The sequence below is a fragment of the Patella vulgata genome, chromosome 8 (genome assembly GCF_932274485.2).
Source record: "Patella vulgata chromosome 8, xgPatVulg1.2, whole genome shotgun sequence".
In the NCBI taxonomy this organism is placed as follows: domain Eukaryota; kingdom Metazoa; phylum Mollusca; class Gastropoda; family Patellidae; genus Patella; species Patella vulgata.
Window position 1 is genome coordinate 51,990,320 of NC_065886.2, and position 20,891 is coordinate 52,011,210.

Here is a 20,891-nt window from a genome sequence, read left to right on the forward strand (position 1 = left end):
CGGAGTCCGGTAAATCGTGTTGCCGACAGTCAAATATTGGAAAAACAGTTCGGAACCCACGCGGTGAAAAACACACTGCCACCACCCCACCCCCCTCTCTATAAACCTACATCTCCGGAAACCGTGCTTCGTCAATATGAAATGAAATGAAATGGGGTTTAACGTCCTACTATTCTGCTCCTATGATGGGGTAATGAAGACGGGCATACGCCATACAGTGTGTTATGAGGGAAATTTTGCCCGGACAGCGGCACTACGGCCTACTCTTATATCGAATTCCAATTGTCAAGGGATCTTTTACGTGCACGCCAATGTGTGCACGGGACCTCGGTTTTTCGTCACATCCGAAGGACTAGACAGCTGTCCTTGTCAGGCCCTCCGTCCTGCATCACTGACAAGGGGAAACCATGCCGGAAAATCTGTATGAACTTTCTCGGCCAATGCAGGGGATCACGTGGCTAAGTGGGTAAGACGCTGGCTCGCTAGCCTGGAGGTCGGGTGTTCGACAAATGCACCAAATGATGACGAAACATCAAATTTTTCTCACACCGAATGTCCTCAAGACAGTAGCAGATTCGTACCCACAGCGATCATATAAATATGGTGATTTCTTTCTCCAAACGGGATGGAAGTCCGATTGGAGGATCATTTGTTTGTGCCGAATGTTTGAGAAACAGTACACATCTGACATCACTACCCACTTACATAAACTAATAAATATGTTGTAAATTCATTGAAAATATATTGCCATTTTTCTCGGTCCCACAAAAGTAAATACTGTTAAGAAAAAGTCTGAGGTTTAATAAAATGTATAGATATTATTTTAAGGTACTATTAATAAATGTTAAATCTAAATCGTTTATAGTTTGATGTGAAATGAATATATGAATATAATGAAAATGTAAAATGAAATTTAATGAATTTTCGTGAATAAAGATCATTATTACATCAGGATTACTTCTTAATATGTCAAGAGGATCAAATTTTGCATCACCCCCCCCCCCCCCCCCCAAATAAGTCTTTAACAAATCAGCAGCCAGTATAACAAAAAGGCTAAATTGAACCATATTTTTTAACTATATTCCTATGATAAGTGTTATACGATTCACACAAAGCCCCCCCCCCCCCCCCCCCACACACACACACACACTCATACACACACCCACCCGCCTCCACGATCTTTGCGAACAGGACGGGTACGCCTCCACACATCTCAATTCGCAGGATTGAGGTAGATGTAAGGTTATATTTATTTATAGGAATCTTAGATACATTCGGTTATACGATTATACGATTCACACAAAGCCCCCCCCCCACACACACACACACACACATACACAGGACGGGTACGCCTCCACACATCTCAATTCGCAGGATTGAGATAGATGTAAGGTTATATTTATTTATAGGAATCTTAGACACATTCGGTTATATTTTCTTACTTATTTATTTACTTTAAATTATTTATTTATTCCCGATTTGCATAAATAGAGAATAAACATAAGAATGATTTAAATAATTTATAATAATTTTTTAGATTGGAGAAAAGCCACGAGGTTGGACAGGCGACCCTACTGCTTGTCACGTACAACCGGAGAATAAAAACCAACGCGTTGACCCAATGACAGACCTTATGATACAACGCGCACGCGCTAACCACTCAGCTATCTAACCCCCTTATTATCATATAGAAGTTACATGACAAAACTCGACAGCTGATTGGTCTCAGACCGCAACTAATATGGAAATAACAGTTCCCAAAATGAACGAAAGCTTAAATTATATTTTAACTTATTTAATCCTGATTTCCATAATACAGAATAAACATAACAATGATTAAAATAATTTATAATAATTTAAATATTTCTAGTAATTAGATTTGCGTATCTTCTATTTAACCTTCTTCTTCGCCTTCTTCTTCATCAAATTCTCCTTCCTCTTCAGCTGTAGCATCCTGGTATTGTTGATATTCAGATACCAGATCATTCATGTTAGATTCAGCTTCCGTAAATTCCATCTCATCCATACCTTCACCAGTATACCAATGGAGGAAAGCCTTTCGTCTGAACATAGCTGTAAACTGTTCTGATATTCTCTTAAACAGTTCTTGAATAGCTGTACTGTTACCAATAAATGTTCCTGACATCTTCAGACCTCTTGGTGGAATATCACAGACAGCTGTTTTTACGTTGTTGGGAATCCATTCAACAAAGTAGCTGCTGTTTTTATTCTGAACGTTCAACATCTGTTCATCTACCTCCTTCATGGACATACGACCTCTGAACATGGTAGCTACTGTTAGGTAACGTCCGTGACGCGGGTCACAGGCAGCCATCATGTTCTTGGCATCAAACATCTGCTGGGTGAGTTCGGGTACAGTGAGAGCTCGGTACTGCTGGGAACCACGAGAGGTGAGGGGAGCAAAACCTGGCATAAAGAAATGTAGACGTGGGAAAGGTACCATGTTGACAGCTAGTTTACGTAGATCAGCATTCAGTTGACCAGGGAATCGTAGACAGGTGGTCACTCCAGACATGGTGGCTGACACCAGATGATTGAGGTCACCGTAAGTGGGTGTGGTCAGTTTGAGGGTACGGAAACAGATATCATAGAGGGCCTCGTTATCAATACAGTAAGTCTCGTCTGTATTTTCTACTAGTTGATGAACTGAGAGGGTAGCGTTATACGGTTCAACAACTGTATCTGATACCTAAAATTATAAATACAAAATAAAAACAACTATTAAGATACAGAAAGAATAATAATTTGATATACTGAATTATGAAAATTTTGTTTTACATAAGCGATTAAAGTGCTTTTCAAACATTGTTCATTATCTATATTTAAAATACAGATGTGACGTCATCCTTTGATGTTGGTGTACCATTATTTCAAATAATGGTACCAGCAATGTGCCAGGCGTACATTGTTATACTCGCGTGACGTATTTCATTGCAAAGCACGTTCGAGTGTCTGTATTTTAAGTTGTTCAATAGTCTAGCCCCTAAGACATTGCTTAATACATGTATATTGAAACAACAACTCGGGACTGATGTCCCTCGTGTTGTTTCAATATATTACTCAATGTCTCACTCTTGACCACTAAACCACACATATTTTTAATTGAATACTGTTACTTATGCATGTCCTTTCAAAACAGGGGGGTTGGATGACTGAATGGTTAGCACGTGCGTGCTGTATCATAAAGTCTGTCATTGAGTCAACTGGCGTGGTTTCGAATCCCCAGTTGTACGTGACAAGGAGTAGGGTCGCCTGTCTAACCTCGTTGGTTTTCTCCGGTTCCTCCAGTTTCCTCCCACTGCTAAAAACCCGTATGCGCAAGCCAATTATGAAAATAAAATTGAACCATATGTTAGTCCCGAAATGACCTAGTTTGTGTCGAGTGGACGTTAAACCCCATTTCTCTCTCTCTCTTTCAAAACAATAGTATCCAAATATTCTTACCTTAGGTGAAGGACAGACAGAGAAGGTGTTCATGATTCTATCTGGATATTCTTCACGGATTTTACTGATGAGGAGAGTTCCCATACCAGAACCAGTTCCACCACCAAGAGAATGGGTCAACTGGAATCCCTGTAGACAATCACAGCTTTCAGCTTCTTTACGGACCACATCTAGAACAGAATCAACCAACTCGGCACCTTCTGTATAATGACCTTTAGCCCAGTTATTACCAGCACCACTCTGACCAAAGACAAAATTATCTGGACGAAAGATCTGACCAAAAGGTCCTGATCGTACAGAATCCATGGTACCGGGTTCCAAATCGACGAGAACAGCTCTGGGTACATATTTTCCTCCTGTAGCTTCATTATAATAAACGTTGATTCTCTCCAACTGAAGATCAGAATCACCGTGGTAAGTTCCAGTTGGGTCGATACCATGTTCATCAGAGATTACTTCCCAGAACTGAAAAAGAGCAAAATGTCATTTTACTGTCAACAATTGTTGTTCTCAATTTAATATACGCCCTTTTAAACTAACTAGGGGGGTTGGATGGCTGAACGGTTAGCGCGTGTGCGTTGTATCATAAGGTCTGTCACTGAATCAACTGGCGTCACAGTCACAATGAATTAAACCTACCTTAGCTCCGATCTGGTTGCCGCATTGGCCAGTTTGCATATGAACGATTTCTCTCATGTTGAAAGTTTAAAGGGTTAACAGTGAAGACAACTGTAGAAGACAGAAAGTGAATATTGAATACGACATGCATTTACCTTATATACATTACAACCCGTGGTGTATCCAAGGTTAAAAAACACCTCTAGTTGTGTTGCCAAGGTTAATCCTTTAATCCTGTAGGTTTTAATTATAATCACAGTTAAAGCTATGTTATAGCAGTTTATATTTTATTAGCTAAGTGGATAATACCGGTTATACATAGTTATTTACTGGTAATTTGATTACCTTGATAGTACCAGTATTGTTTGTCAATTATTAATGTTTACTGCAACTAAAGTCGATAGCCTTTTTAATCAATTTAACATGTAAGCTGAACGAAATTGCAAAATGCTAAAAATAGAATGTTGATAGATTATTTAATACATCAGAATTGCACGCTGGATCGTCGAATTTATCATTTCTCCTTAGAGAGCTAAATAAGATATTCATTCATTGATTTGTGCTATCTGCAACGTCAAAATCCTAATGTTAGTTTATTAAACATTTTAAAATATCTCACTCCCTCCTCCTTCGTTAAAAACAAAAACAAAGAAAAATCAACTGGTGATTATATTTAGGACACTGGTTCTCGTAAAAGATCAAATTAAACGTAAAACCATATTCATAAGAAATAAAATGAAATGGGGTTTAACGTCCTACTGTTTTGCCCCGAACAGGGCTAATGAAGACGGACGTACGCCATACAGTGTGCTATGAGGGGAGATTTTGCCCGGATAGCGGCACTACGGCCTACTCTTATATCGAATTCAAACTGCCAAGGGATCTTTTACGTGCACGCCTATGTATACACGGGACCTCGGTTTTTCGTCTCATCCGAAGGACTAGACAGCTTTCCTTGTCAGGCCCTCCGTCCTGCATCACTGACAAGGGGGAACCACGCCGGAAAATCTCGATGAACAAATTCATAAGATTCTGAGTGGTTTTAGATTAATGGACAATATTTTGGCAAAGAAACACAGATTAGAGTCGGAAAACATTAATGACAATTTCAATGATGAAGACCATGATACACCAGGTGCAAGCATTAGTTCAAAACCACCTAACTCTCTCTATTTATTTCAAAAACCGAAGAAAGTCGAAGTGAGAGGTTGTGGGAGGGGATGATGTGTATCGGATATTCGACAAAGAATTTTTGTTTAAATAAATTTTGTAAATTTAAATTCATAAAAGTCGTCTTAACACCGATTAAAATGCGCAATTTGATTTAAATATTTTTATTTCAATCTAAAAAATGTAAATTATAATTGAAGTAAGTTACATATGAAATAAATGTAAAACAATCCTACCTTAAATGAAATATTTTCTTTCAGAATACAAATCATAACATTTAGAAATTTGTTCCTTACTGTGTATTGACTGTGAGACAGGGAGAGAAATCGGGTTTAACGTCCACTCGACACTAAGTATGTCATTTCGGGACTAACATATGGTTCAATTTTATTTCAATAATTCTCTTGCGCGTAGGGGTCTTTAGTACTAGTGGGAGGAAACCGGAGGACCTGGAGAAAACCCACGATGTTGGACAGGCGACCCTACTCCTTGTCACGTACAACCGGGGTATCAAAACCACGCCAGTTTACTCAATGACAGACCTTATGATACAACGCGCACTGACTGACCATTTGGCCATCCACACCCCCCCCCCCCCCCTGTATTGACTGTATTCACCGTGTATAAATTATTCAGTGTATTGTAATATAATAGTTACTCACACCCTTTTGCATGTCATTTTATTGACATTTTGGTGAAGACTCGAAGAAGTGTGTTTGAATTGACATTTTCTGCTAGTTTTTGATTTGATGGAGGAAGGATAACAGAGTTAAAGGGCGTATGTGGTTATTTTTTGGAACCATAGATGTTGGTATAAAAGTACATATTAATGTAATATGAGTGTATATAAAGTGTTTTATAATCAATTTTTATAAAAAAAATAATTTCTAATGAATTATATTCGGTGAAACAGTTCAAACTGAACGACAGTCGTTTACGCCTGCTCGTCCGCTCTAAACATTATTTTATTATTATTTTATCATTTGTGAATCAGCCATTACTATTTGCTGTCGTATTGTAATTTAGGATATGGGTTTCTTTGTTCATTGGTTTTGCACCCGAAACGATATGGCACACGACTCGTGTACCATATATTAAAACGTTCATTGTGTCTTAAATATTGGATATTAGGATCCCACATTTCCACGGTAACATAACAACATCAATATGGATTGAAATTGACCAATATTGAATTCTAATTTGTGTTTTTAATTTCGAATATTATGGAAAATATTGAGTTAGAGACTTAGCTCCTTTTAGATGTTATTTACGACGATATGTACGTCGGTTTGTTACATGTATATATAGTACGTCGTATACTACCTCAAGATTGAGTATCTCAAAATTCCGGTTGTCAACCTCTTAAAAATATGGGAGCAAACATATGACTAATTGGTGGTCCTGTCTGTAGTGAAAAGCTGGCCCTTCTTCTTGTAATAGTTCCAAAGTAGAATTGAACCCATTGCAAATTACAAGTCCCAGCCCTCGGATAAGGGCTTTAGAGACGGCTACTTTACCCTAGTCGTTTATACGCATTTTTTTCCAAAGAATATGGGTTATTCGGGTAGGTATAGATCGTTGTAGTTTGTAATAGTATCCTGGGGGGAGGGGGGGGGCGGTGAGATGGCCCCAGGCATCCATTTCAGTTGGGAATCCAAACAAAGTATGAAATTTAATAAATATGGCATTATCCTGTGTCTCGGCCACCAAAAAGGAATTAGCTGTGACACTATCCTGTGTCGCGGTACCAAAAAGGAATTAGATGTGACACTATGCTGTGTCGCGGTACCAAAAAGGAATTAGATGTGACACTATGCTGTGTCGCGGTACCAAAAAGGGATTAGCTGTGACACTATCCTGTGTCGCGGTACCAAAAAGGAATTAGATGTGACACTATCCTGTGTCGCGGTACCAAAAAGGAATTAGATGTGACACTATCCTGTGTCGCGGTACCAAAAAGGAATTAGCTGTGACACCATGGGGACAGTTGATGGTCTAGGACCAGCTTGGACTTCACGTTGTTGGATCAATTATTTCAATCATCAATTAATTGACTCTGGAACACAGTTTATGTTGTTACTAAGTTTATCTAACGAATACAGCAAACTACAAAGGTTACATACACGAAACTACAATCTCTATGATAGTTACTTTTCGAGTTATTTAAATCTCCACGGTCTGAGTTTAATGTCCTTTCTAACTCAGACCTAACGGCTTAAACGTGGCAAGAGCCACATACTTCTTGATAGTTCTACATAACGTTCGCGCTAGGATGATGTGTTCACCCTAGCCTCTAAGCCGAGGAGGCTATAGGTATGTTCCCCTTGAGCTCCGAATGATTGTCTGAGGATAAATAAAACCCGCTCTATAATATATAGAAGTATAATGCATTAGCTTTTAGGGCGGGACATTTACTATTTTTGTGTACGTGTTTCATATAGGCACCATTTAACGTCAACATTATTCTAGTTAATTGTACTAATCTGGACTGGACTGTAGTACCCTACTTTCCAGAAATGGGTACTGACATAACTGGGGGTGAGTTAGTCTAAGTCTAGACTCTCCGTTAATAGTAGGATAATGCAAGCTACTTCATTACCCTAGTTTTCGTCACACATCCTGTAGGTAAAGATTTCTATATTAAACAGAACACTAATTCTTAGACCTAAAATAACCCTATAGTGTTATATAAATAGTTTATTGTATCTGCTCTGTCATATTTCTCAGTATTATACCTTATACTTTGACCCAGGGTATCATAAAACCTCTGATCAGGGGCTCAGTGAGATTGACGTCATGGTTTTGCGTTTTTGCGCCCCCTTGGCAAATAAGTAAAAATCATGCTCAACCATTATCAAACATACACCGTGGGCCAGATTTGCTACAAATCGACTCTAGCATGTTCCACACAGCCCAATATTACTCGACGGCACTGGGACCCCCCCCCCCCCTTCCCCGCACACATATAGATATTGTTTTTGGGGGCATGGGCGGAATCTTGTTCCCCCTGCCTATCATATTTGATGGGACATTAGAAAGTCCACGGCTTTAAATGAACAAAATGTAATTGAGTTTAACTTATTGAAACGACTGTGTAATATTTTAACTTATTTATTCTCAATTTACATCAATACAGAATAAACATAACAATGATTAAACAATTTATAAAAATTTTAATATTTCTACTAATTAGATTTGCGTATCTTCTATTTAACCTTCTTCTTCGCCTTCTTCTTCATCAAATTCTCCTTCCTCTTCAGCTGTAGCATCCTGGTATTGTTGATATTCAGATACCAGATCATTCATGTTAGATTCAGCTTCCGTAAATTCCATCTCATCCATACCTTCACCAGTATACCAATGGAGGAAAGCCTTTCTTCTGAACATAGCTGTAAACTGTTCAGATATTCTCTTAAACAGTTCTTGAATAGCTGTACTGTTACCAATAAATGTTCCTGACATCTTCAGACCTCTTGGTGGAATATCACAAACAGCTGTTTTTATGTTGTTGGGAATCCATTCAACAAAGTAGCTGCTGTTTTTATTCTGAACGTTCAACATCTGTTCATCCACCTCCTTCATGGACATACGACCTCTGAACATGGTAGCTACTGTTAGGTAACGTCCGTGACGAGGATCGCAGGCAGCCATCATGTTCTTGGCATCAAACATCTGCTGGGTGAGTTCGGGTACAGTGAGAGCTCGGTACTGCTGGGATCCACGAGAGGTGAGGGGAGCAAAACCTGGCATAAAGAAATGTAAACGTGGGAAAGGTACCATGTTGACAGCCAGTTTACGTAGATCAGCATTCAGTTGACCAGGGAATCGAAGACAGGTGGTCACTCCAGACATGGTGGCTGACACCAGATGATTGAGGTCACCGTAAGTGGGTGTGGTGAGTTTGAGGGTACGGAAACAGATATCATAGAGGGCCTCGTTATCAATACAGTAGGTCTCGTCTGTATTTTCTACCAGTTGATGAACCGAGAGAGTAGCGTTGTACGGTTCAACAACTGTATCTGATACCTGAAATTATACAAATATAAACGACTATTAAAGATACATTATCTAAACTATTAAAGATACATTGCAGATCTTTCTTATAGCCCCAAATGTTAAATAAATTATTGATTAAAGATACATTATGGGAGATTCGATAACGAGTTGGCAGTTCTCACTATAATAGTTAAAAACTAGATAACGCAAAGGCAATTTGCTGAAAATTTCATTTAAATTCATTCACTATGAACCGAAAACTAAGCGAATGAAATTTCTGCCCAGCCTCAGTCATCATTACTAAAGTCAGTACGATAAACAGCATAGTCTCGATTATCCATTTAATCGTTTAATCGAGAAGGAAAGTTATGCAGTAAATCGGCTCACAATCCACTTAAGATCGCAGGCTAGCGATGCCATCTAGAGTTGATTATGGTCTGATTAAGTTAATTAATGTCTAATTAATAGTTTATATAACATTTAAGGCCTAAAGAAAGACCTGCAATAGACAGATTTAGCTCTTGCATAATGACTCTCTAGAGCATCGGGTGGTAGTGATTTTTAATAGATTGAAACAGGATCGCCATTTAATAATTTAATTTAAAAATGGATAACCAAGACTTTGTTTATTATCGTAACAGTGGTAACAATGAAATCGATACTACACTATTCTTATCAAAACTTCAAACACCGCTCATTATAAAGCAATTAAATGAAATTTTCAATATATTCCTTTTTCATCTATTTTTAAACTGTTTTAGCGAGAACTGTCCGCTCTTTATCCAAATCTTACATAATGCTTCTTTAAGGTACAGATAGAACAAAGATTTGATGTAAGAAATTATGAATGAGCAAGACAGCTGGATAATAATAATTGAATGCAATACGGGGAGAAAAATTTTCGTAATCTTTACATTTATTTACAGGAGACCATGGTTTTTCGTCCAGCCCAAATGACTACACCCGTTACAAATAATCTCAATCCGTTATATTTATTCAAACTAGGTCATTTCGAGACTAATGATGCAGTGCACACACATTAACCATTCGGCCGTCTATTGCCCAAAAGATTATTGCCTCAGGTATATAACTGTTAATTACATAATGCGGTATACCTATGCCTGTAATTTCAAAACAGTAATGTGTAAATATTCTTACCTTAGGGGAAGGACAGACAGAGAAGGTGTTCATGATTCTATCTGGATATTCTTCACGGATTTTACTGATGAGGAGAGTTCCCATACCAGAACCAGTTCCACCACCAAGGGAATGGGTCAATTGGAATCCCTGTAAACAATCACAGCTTTCAGCTTCTTTACGGACCACATCTAGAACAGAATCAACCAACTCGGCGCCTTCTGTATAATGACCTTTAGCCCAGTTATTACCAGCACCACTCTGACCAAAGACAAAATTATCTGGACGGAAGATCTGACCAAAAGGTCCTGATCGTACAGAATCCATGGTACCGGGTTCCAAATCGACGAGAACAGCTCTGGGTACATATTTTCCTCCTGTAGCTTCATTATAATAAACGTTGATTCTCTCCAACTGAAGATCAGAATCACCGTGGTAAGTTCCAGTTGGGTCAATACCATGTTCATCAGAGATTACTTCCCAGAACTGAAAAATAATATAACAGATACGTTAAACGAAAATCCTCTTCTCTTCCATGGTGATTTTTAAAAATATTTTGACTTTTTCCCTCTATAATACCTGAACAATTTATAATCGAATTCTGTTGAAATTTTTTTTCTGAAATGTATTTCAAATCATCAAGTTATCAAATAATGTTGTCTGTTTTTATCTGCAATGTAATCAAATAATGCAGTATGAATAAAACTTACCTTAGCTCCGATCTGGTTGCCACATTGGCCAGTTTGCATATGAACGATTTCTCTCATGTTAAAAGTTTAAAGGGTTAACTGTGAAGACAAACTGTAGAAGACAGAAAGTGAATGTTGAAGACAGCTTGGTATTGCTTTATATATTCAATGTATCCATGGTTATTAGGTTGTCAAGGTGTTTTATAAGTTAGATAGAGATAATACCTGGTCATTAATCCAGCTATATACTACTGTATATATCGATTGTTTAACTAGATGTTATATAATAGTTATTACATGTACTTATACAACCATTGTATCTCACTCCCACAGACGGTTTGACACCAGCTCATTTCATAGGTAGATATTACAATGGCAACACAATTGGTCAATCTTAGTGATTTACCGTGATTAACTGGTTAGGCCAGCTCAATTTTTCGTATAGGTCACAAGATGCAAACAGGGCTAGCGCTAATCCCATCCCTAACCCTAGACCTAGCCCCAGTGCTTACCCCGACCCTAGCCCACGATCTCGTCAACAATCACGGGCCCTAACCATATTTACATCTCAGCGACCTTGACAAAACTTGAGCTGGCCTTAACAAATAGATTTAGCCGCCATTAACTTGTAGGGCAACATGAACTTGAAGATTGTTTTGACCCATTGTGTCTAAAGAAATGTTAAAATCTAACGTAACATAAAAACAAACAAAGGGTTTTGACCCATATTTTGTCTGAAGAAATGTTAAAATCTAACGTAACATAAAAACAGGCAAAGGGCATCTTCATTTATTTATTATTTTGTACATATAAACATTGATGTGATGTACATTTCATTAATTATGCTTAATGTGAAATAAACCACGAAAACAAAACCCAGCCTTACCATAGTCTAATAAACTCGTTTCATTTAATATTAATAATTCTTGAAACTTTTACATGGTGCTCTGAGGAAACAATAACTGTCCAATACTATATGTGTGTCTGAAATTAATTTATTTAATTTAATGCCATCTTCCTCTGAAGGGTTATCTTACAACTGGCTCCCGGATCCATTCACTAGATTTGATATTCGTCCACAGGTTTGTCTTATCGATTTTGTTTTGCGTGAAGTGCGGCCCTAAGGCACTTACAATATTAGACGTCTTTTTCTTCCAAGTGAGGGGATGGGGTGGATGGCCGAATGGTAAGTGCGTGTGCGTTGTATCATAAGGTCTGCCATTGAATCAACTGGCGTGGTTTCGATTCCCTGTCTGTACGTGACAAGGAGTAGGTTCACCTGCCCAACCTCGTGGTTTTTCTCTGGGTCCTCCGGTTCCCCCCCCCCCACACACTGCTAAAGATCCAGTGGACGTAAGGATACCCTCTTTATTAAGCTAAGGGAAGGAAATGAAACGTTTTCAAAATGTCTCGAGACATACCTGTGATAGCTGCTAATTAGGCCATTTGTTATAGCAATCAAGGAGAGCCAAGGTGGCTAAATGGGTAGGACACGGGCTCGTTGATGGCCGAGAAAGTTTATCGGGGTTTTCCGGCTTAGTTTTGCCTGTCAGTGATGCAGGACAGAGGGTCTGACGTAGGGTCTGACAAGGATAGCTGTCTAGTTGTTCGGGTGGGACAAAAAACCGAGGTCCCGTGTACATATTGGTGTGGTGCAAGATCCCCTGGCAGTTGGAATTGGATAAAAGAGTAGACCGAACAGCGCCGCTTTCAGGGCAAAATTTCTCTTTCTCCCATAGCGCACTGTATGGCGTATGTTCATTATCCCAGTCGGAGCAGAACAGTAGGTCGTTAAACACCATTTCATTTCATTTCATTATAGCAATCAATGCTAACATTATAATGGACATATTTGATTATATTATCATTCTAGATCATCAAAATTATAATGGACATGACTGATTCAATTATCATTCTAGATTATCAACATCGGTGTGGGGTTGAAGGTAAATGACATTGATTTGTTTGGTGCATACTATGTACGTATTACGTTTATTACCGATTACATATAATCAGGTCCGTAGCTAGCGGGGGGTGGGGGGCAACCGCCGAACCGCGCCCTTTCCATTTGACTCAATGCGAAGCCAACGACCGTCGTGCCCAGTATGGGCGCCCCATAAAGCCGAGTGACATTCACTGGGCTGCCCCCACCCCCACCACCCCCCGCCCCAAGCTCTCAATTTTGCTAGCACAATTACCCCGCGACATGATTTAGTTATGTATTTAATGGGAACATATTTAATAAATTTCCTATTAAACGCTCACATACCGGGCACATTTTTAGAGAACTGTTTCTTCCATTCTGATGCAAACCGCATAAAAAGGGATTTCGAATGTGCTGCTATTTTGACTCACGATTCCCAAAAGGACCGTAAAATTAAAAACTGAACGTCATTTTCTAAGAAGGACAATTACCTCATAATAAATGAAAACGAGATTAACCAGACACAAACTTTATTATATATATTAAGAATAGGAATGACAACTGCGACTCAATGGAATTGAAAGTTCGTTAACGTCATTTCGACACAATACTTTAGCCAGAATGGGACTAAGATATGACAATTTTATTAATTATGGCTATGTATGTCATGATGGTGAAGATAATTTTGTCCTGGCAGCATTGTTTCTCGTTTATTCTTCTACGGATGTATTTCACGTGCACGCCACGCGAGTCTGGTCTATTCATTCGATACCAGTCTGGCGAGGAATAGTGTCTAGTTGTTCGAATGGGACAAAAACCAGAGGACTGTTGTACAAATTGACGTGCACGCCAAAGAACCATTGTCGATTGGAATTCGAAATGTAGCGTCGCTGTTTGGACAAAATTTCTCTTACACCACATGCACTGTATGGCATATGTCCGTCTTCATTAGTTCGTTTGGTGCAGAAAAGTAGGGCGTTAAACCACATTTCATTTTATTTGCTTTCCTTGTTAAACTTTTATTTATTTTTTTTTGGGGGGGGGGACCATATTGCTCTAAATGTATTAATGTTATTTCCAGCAATATATCAACATCTGATTTAAATCCACAAGTGTCAACAGAACTGTGTGGAAGATGGGTTTCATACAATTACATCGTGTGCTCATCATGGCCGCCCTTTGGTCAGACTATTATTATCATTTATAAGTTACATGGCAAAACTTGACAGCTTATTGGCCCCGGACCGCCGGTAATATGGAAATAACCGTTTCCAAACTTTCAGTAATCGGAAGATTAAATTATTTTAAATTATTTATTCCTGATTTATACAATACAGAATAAACATAACAATGAGTAAAATAATTTATAATAATTCAAATATTTCTAGAATTTAGATTTGCGTATCTTCTATTTAACCTTCTTCTTCGCCTTCTTCTTCATCAAATTCTCCTTCCTCTTCAGCTGTAGCATCCTGGTATTGTTGATATTCAGATACCAGATCATTCATGTTAGATTCAGCTTCCGTAAATTCCATCTCATCCATACCTTCACCAGTATACCAATGGAGGAAAGCCTTTCTTCTGAACATAGCTGTAAACTGTTCAGATATTCTCTTAAACAGTTCTTGAATAGCTGTACTGTTACCAATAAATGTTCCTGACATCTTCAGACCTCTTGGTGGAATATCACAGACAGCTGTTTTTACATTGTTGGGAATCCATTCAACAAAGTAGCTGCTGTTTTTATTCTGAACGTTCAACATCTGTTCATCTACCTCCTTCATGGACATACGACCTCTGAACATGGTAGCTACTGTTAGGTAACGACCGTGACGAGGATCGCAAGCAGCCATCATGTTCTTGGCATCAAACATCTGCTGGGTGAGTTCGGGTACAGTGAGAGCTCGGTACTGCTGCGAGCCACGAGAGGTGAGGGGAGCAAAACCTGGCATAAAGAAATGTAGACGTGGGAAAGGTACCATGTTGACAGCCAGTTTACGTAGATCAGCATTCAGTTGACCAGGGAATCGTAGACAGGTGGTCACTCCAGACATGGTGGCTGACACCAGATGATTGAGGTCACCGTATGTAGGCGTGGTCAATTTGAGGGTACGGAAACAGATATCATAGAGAGCCTCGTTATCAATGCAGTAGGTCTCGTCTGTATTTTCTACCAGTTGATGAACTGAGAGTGTAGCGTTGTACGGTTCAACAACTGTATCTGATACCTGAAATTATAAATAAATAAAAAAAATTAAACAGAGTGGTTTTATAAATATAAAATCAACAGTACATTTAAACATTTAAGCAACTGTCACGGGCGTATGATAATCTATGCAATGCGAAGTAGGGAGAGAGATATGTTCTATAGCGAAGGAGAGAGAGAGAGGAATGGGGTTTAACGTCCACTCGACACAAACTAGGTCATTTCGGGACTAACACATGGTTCAATTTTATTTCTATAATTCGCTTGCGCGTAGTGGGAGGAAACCGGAGGACCCGGAGAAAAGCGCGTAGGGGTCTTTAGCAGTGGGGAAAAACCGGAATGTCCGGAGAAAACCCACGAGGTTGGACAGGCGACCCTACTCCTTGTCACGTACAACCGCCGGGGATTCAAAACCACGCCAGTTGACTCAATGACCTATAGCGAAGGGATCTATTACTAAACTTGCAGTGCCAATTTGTACAAGATACTGAGATATTTCGCCCTGACACGAGACTTTCTTCTCGACCCATACGATTTGAGTGAATTTACCTAAAGATGCACCAATATATAGATAATTGTCCAACATAGACATGGTATTCACTTTAAAATGCTTTATCTTACCTTAGGTGAAGGACAGACAGAGAAGGTGTTCATGATTCTATCTGGATATTCTTCACGGATTTTACTGATGAGGAGAGTTCCCATACCAGAACCAGTTCCACCTCCAAGGGAATGGGTCAACTGGAATCCCTGTAGACAGTCACAGCTTTCAGCTTCTTTACGGACCACATCTAGAACAGAATCAACCAACTCGGCACCTTCTGTATAATGACCTTTAGCCCAGTTATTACCAGCACCACTCTGACCAAAGACAAAATTGTCTGGACGGAAGATCTGACCAAAAGGTCCTGATCGTACAGAATCCATGGTACCGGGTTCCAAATCGACGAGAACAGCTCTGGGTACATATTTTCCTCCTGTAGCTTCATTATAATAAACGTTGATTCTCTCCAACTGAAGATCAGAATCACCGTGGTAAGTTCCAGTAGGGTCGATACCATGTTCATCAGAGATTACTTCCCAGAACTGAAAAATAACATAATTGATATATTTCCTTGGATATTTTACTGAAATATTTGGAATCCACTTCCAAATATTATAACTTTTTTTTATAATTCTATAGTACAGTCTTGTGATGATATTTTCGTAAGGTCATTTTCATTCTTGATGATAAACAAAACACTTCTCAAGTTAAATGACACGAAATGTTTTTACTTCTCTGATTACTAGCACGTTTAGATGGGTGAAAATATTTAAACTTACCTTAGCTCCGATCTGGTTGCCACATTGGCCAGTTTGCATATGAACGATTTCTCTCATGTTGAAAGTTTAAAGGGTTAACTGTGAAGACAACTGTAGAAGACAGAAAGTGAATATTGATATTTGCTGTGTTTTACTATTTATACACAATATGTTTATTGTTAAAGCAGGGTTACCAGGTAATGTTGGTTTGTTTTGTTATTGACGCCGTGGGTCATATTGATAATAGATGATTAGTTTGTCACGATTACGTATTGTAATTAAGAAGTGACTAATCTATCGGTATTAATCAGGATTTGTTACAATAAGAGATTATGTAATTAGAGTCGCTAATCACTGACGCGTAAAACTGATTCTCGGGTTTAGTTATTAGATAATCCCGGTTCGGAACAGAACAGTAGGACGTTAAACCTCATTTCATCTATTAGATGTAATCCAGATATTTATGGTTTTGTTGTACCAGACCAGTTTTTTTCATTCACGGTTATAATGTTCACAAATGGGCGGGTGGGGTGGGGTGATTTCTGATGTTGCGAGGAACACTTGTTTTTTTAAATCTTAACTGCAAGGGAAATGTCTCAGGTTCGCCGCCAACGTTAGTTGAAAAAAAATGAGAATTCGACAAGAAGCTTGCCAGAATTTCAGCCTTTGCTTCTACATATATCGAAACACAGCGTCAAGTTAAAAGGGTTAAAAGGCTGTACGGATTTTATTTATTAAAAATAACGTGCAATTAATTTTCTGTGGTTTTGTACCAACTTTAAAAAAAAAAGAATTATACACTTGAATTAATCAAATTATTAATATATGTGTCAATGAATAGGAAGAGTCAAAGATAGAGGATAAATTTTATCTTGGCATAACTACCCCCCCCCCCAAGTTTATTTTGGCATAACCAATCCCACACCAGTTCATAAGTTACCGGGTTAGATCTAGTCTTAAACCTAACCCTGGACCCAGCCCTAATGGCTAGCGCTAATCCAGACCTAACCCTAACCCTGGACCCAGCCCTAATGTTTACCCTAAATCTAACCTACAATCTCGCCAACAATCACATGCCTTAACCTTTTTTACATCTCAGCGACTTTGACATAAATTGAGCTGGCCTGAACAAATAGGTTTAGCCTAAGTTACCTTGTAAATATAAATACCATGTATTTTTTCGATATATACAATTCTTATGTAAGGTAGCTCTATAAATAATTTTCAGTTTTTGCCATGATACCTTTGGGCACAATTTTGGACATTTAGATTAAAAAAAGAATATAGTTGGGGTGGGGTGTGGAATGATATTATAAAATATATTGCATGAACTGTCGAAAACAATCGTATCGGATGTAAGTAATATAGACTGAGTTAGTAAGATTAAAACTGTTAATAGGTTTATAATAAAACGTTATCAAACAGAGTTGTCTTCCCTTGCAGTTGACACCTTCAATTATCTATCGACCATAATAAGATTAGGCCTTACATTTAATTAATCTAATTCAAAATAATTAGTTATAACCACGCCTACGATTTATTTGTTAACACGTGACATAGGGTATATAACTTAGCACGGAGTCTATCATTAATATTCACTTTATGTATTCTACAGTTGTCTTCACTGTTAACCCTTTAAACTTTCAACATGAGAGAAATCGTCCATATGCAAACTGGCCAATGTGGCAACCAGATCGGAGCTAAGGTAAGTTAAAGTAGCTAAGTCTCTAACTCAATATCATCGAAAGTATTCGACATTGAAAACACGAATTATTTGTCAATTTAAATCAACATTGATGTTGTGATCCTACCAGGAAACGATGGGCTTCTGATATCCACTATTTAAGACAAAATAAACATCGTGTACCATAATGCGTTTTAGTCTGGAATAACCAGACGCTAGAGATTGCCATTCGATTGAGACTTCTGGCGTATTTCACCGAACATAACTGATTTGAAATTAGAGTAATAACGAAAACGATTGAATGTAAATTAGTTTATATACATTCATATTACATTATTATATGAATAAATTAAGTAACATTGATTGAGTGGTTTTAGAGATTAAAGAGTCAGTTAAGCACGAACTGTCGTGAGCAAATGTCATTTAAAAAAAATATATACGTAGGTTTGCTTTAATAATAGGTAACCTCAAATACCTCGTATATTGAATGAATTTTTATTTTTCAGTTCTGGGAAGTAATCTCTGATGAACATGGTATCGACCCAACTGGAACTTACCACGGTGATTCTGATCTTCAGTTGGAGAGAATCAACGTTTATTATAATGAAGCTACAGGAGGAAAATATGTACCCAGAGCTGTTCTCGTCGATTTGGAACCCGGTACCATGGATTCTGTACGATCAGGACCTTTTGGTCAGATCTTCCGTCCAGATAATTTTGTCTTTGGTCAGAGTGGTGCTGGTAATAACTGGGCTAAAGGTCATTATACAGAAGGTGCCGAGTTGGTTGATTCTGTTCTAGATGTGGTCCGTAAAGAAGCTGAAAGCTGTGATTGTCTACAGGGATTCCAGTTGACCCATTCCCTGGGTGGTGGAACTGGTTCTGGTATGGGAACTCTCCTGATCAGTAAAATTCGTGAAGAATATCCAGATAGAATCATGAACACCTTCTCTGTCTGTCCTTCACCTAAGGTAAATTAAAGGATTTTAAAGTGAATACTATGTATATATTGGACAATGATCTTCATTGCTTTTATTGGTGCATCCTTAGGTCATTGGGATCACAGCTAAATTCACTCAAATTGTATGGAAAGAGAAGAAAGTCTTGTTATGTCAGGACGAAATATGACAAGGAGTAGGGTCCACTGTCCATCTTCGTGGGTTTTCTCCATCTCTCTAATTTAAAAAGTGACAGTTAAGATAGATTTTAAATATTGTAACTCATCAGGATCTTTACCAATTCTAAACCTTGTTTTTGTATTTATAATTTCAGGTATCAGATACAGTTGTTGAACCGTACAACGCTACACTCTCAGTTCATCAACTGGTAGAAAATACAGACGAGACCTACTGTATTGATAACGAAGCTCTCTATGATATTTGTTTCCGTACCCTCAAACTGACCACACCTACATACGGTGACCTCAACCATCTGGTGTCAGCCACCATGTCTGGAGTGACCACCTGTCTACGATTCCCTGGTCAACTGAATGCTGATCTACGTAAACTGGCTGTCAACATGGTACCTTTCCCACGTCTACATTTCTTTATGCCAGGTTTTGCTCCCCTCACCTCTCGTGGTTCCCAGCAGTACCGAGCTCTCACTGTACCCGAACTCACCCAGCAGATGTTTGATGCCAAAAACATGATGGCTGCTTGCGATCCTCGTCACGGTCGTTACCTGACGGTAGCTACCATGTTCAGAGGTCGTATGTCCATGAAAGAGGTAGATGAACAGATGTTGAACGTTCAGAATAAAAACAGTAGCTACTTTGTTGAATGGATTCCCAACAACGTAAAAACAGCTGTCTGTGATATTCCACCAAGAGGTCTAAAGATGTCAGGAACATTTATTGGTAACAGTACAGCCATTCAGGAACTGTTTAAAAGAATATCTGAACAGTTTACAGCTATGTTCAGAAGAAAGGCTTTCCTGCATTGGTATACTGGTGAAGGTATGGATGAGATGGAATTTACGGAAGCTGAATCTAACATGAATGATCTGGTATCTGAATATCAACAATACCAGGATGCTACAGCTGAAGAGGAAGGAGAATTTGACGAAGAAGAAGGCGAAGAAGAAGGTTAAATATCAGATACACAAATGTAATTAGTAGAAATATTTAAATTATTATAAATTATTTTAATAATTGTTATGTTTATTCTGTATTATATAAATCAGAAATAAATAATTGAAACCAATTTAAACTATTTGCCTGTTGCATAGTCACTGGTCCTGTATCCCACCCCTTTTCTAAAATCTTGTATCCGAGTTTGTCAGCAGTGGCGATCGCCCCTGTTAAGGGGACCATTCGCAAACAGCAGTGAGGTCTGGGTAGCCACCGTTCGGAGACGTGCTGGGGACTCCGAAGGGGGGTAGGAAGACCCAACTTCGGGCAATTAGAGGGTGTGCGGGCGGGGGCACAGCACTGGGAACTATTTGCTTCTGAACCATTACATACCATACTTTGCTACTTGTTTGAGGTATTATGATTAAGTCCTGAAGATCTGAACACGAACAGCAACCAAGAACTAAGCGGTCTACGATTAGATAAAATCGAGCACCAAATAAAGTGACTGGTATTCTTTACAAATGTTACCTGCTAAGTTTCGCACCCAATGAAAATTATAATGGCATAATCCGGGCAGAAAAACATTAATGAGTATACGGCCCTTTCCATGAGTATTTGAGGTAACTGGT

The 20,891-nt window shown here is 38.6% G+C and overlaps 4 protein-coding genes across 4 annotated transcripts; 1 reads left to right on the plus strand and 3 right to left on the minus strand.

Annotated features, from left to right (window-relative positions):
- Nucleotides 1-1,894: 1,894 nt before the first annotated feature.
- On the minus strand, nt 1,895-4,161 carry LOC126831071 (tubulin beta chain-like). The gene is made up of 3 exons (XM_056102904.1): nt 4,105-4,161; nt 3,631-3,930; nt 1,895-2,017 (listed from the first exon to the last, which is right to left on the minus strand). The coding sequence occupies exons 1-3, from the start codon at nt 4,159-4,161 to the stop codon at nt 1,895-1,897; spliced, it is 480 nt and encodes a 159-aa protein (XP_055958879.1).
- Nucleotides 4,162-8,463: 4,302 nt separating this feature from the next.
- LOC126830380 (tubulin beta chain-like) lies at nt 8,464-11,153 on the minus strand. Its single transcript, XM_056102906.1, has 3 exons — nt 11,097-11,153; nt 10,573-10,872; nt 8,464-8,586 (listed from the first exon to the last, which is right to left on the minus strand). Exons 1-3 carry the CDS (start codon nt 11,151-11,153, stop codon nt 8,464-8,466), a joined length of 480 nt encoding a protein of 159 aa, XP_055958881.1.
- A 3,258-nt stretch (nt 11,154-14,411) lies between these two features.
- On the minus strand, nt 14,412-16,585 carry LOC126831078 (tubulin beta chain-like). Its single transcript, XM_050561701.2, has 3 exons — nt 16,529-16,585; nt 15,992-16,291; nt 14,412-14,534 (listed from the first exon to the last, which is right to left on the minus strand). The coding sequence occupies exons 1-3, from the start codon at nt 16,583-16,585 to the stop codon at nt 14,412-14,414; spliced, it is 480 nt and encodes a 159-aa protein (XP_050417658.2).
- Nucleotides 16,586-18,155: 1,570 nt separating this feature from the next.
- Nucleotides 18,156-20,279, plus strand: LOC126830379 (tubulin beta chain-like). Its single transcript, XM_056102907.1, has 3 exons — nt 18,156-18,212; nt 18,698-18,997; nt 20,157-20,279. Exons 1-3 carry the CDS (start codon nt 18,156-18,158, stop codon nt 20,277-20,279), a joined length of 480 nt encoding a protein of 159 aa, XP_055958882.1.
- Nucleotides 20,280-20,891: the final 612 nt, after the last annotated feature.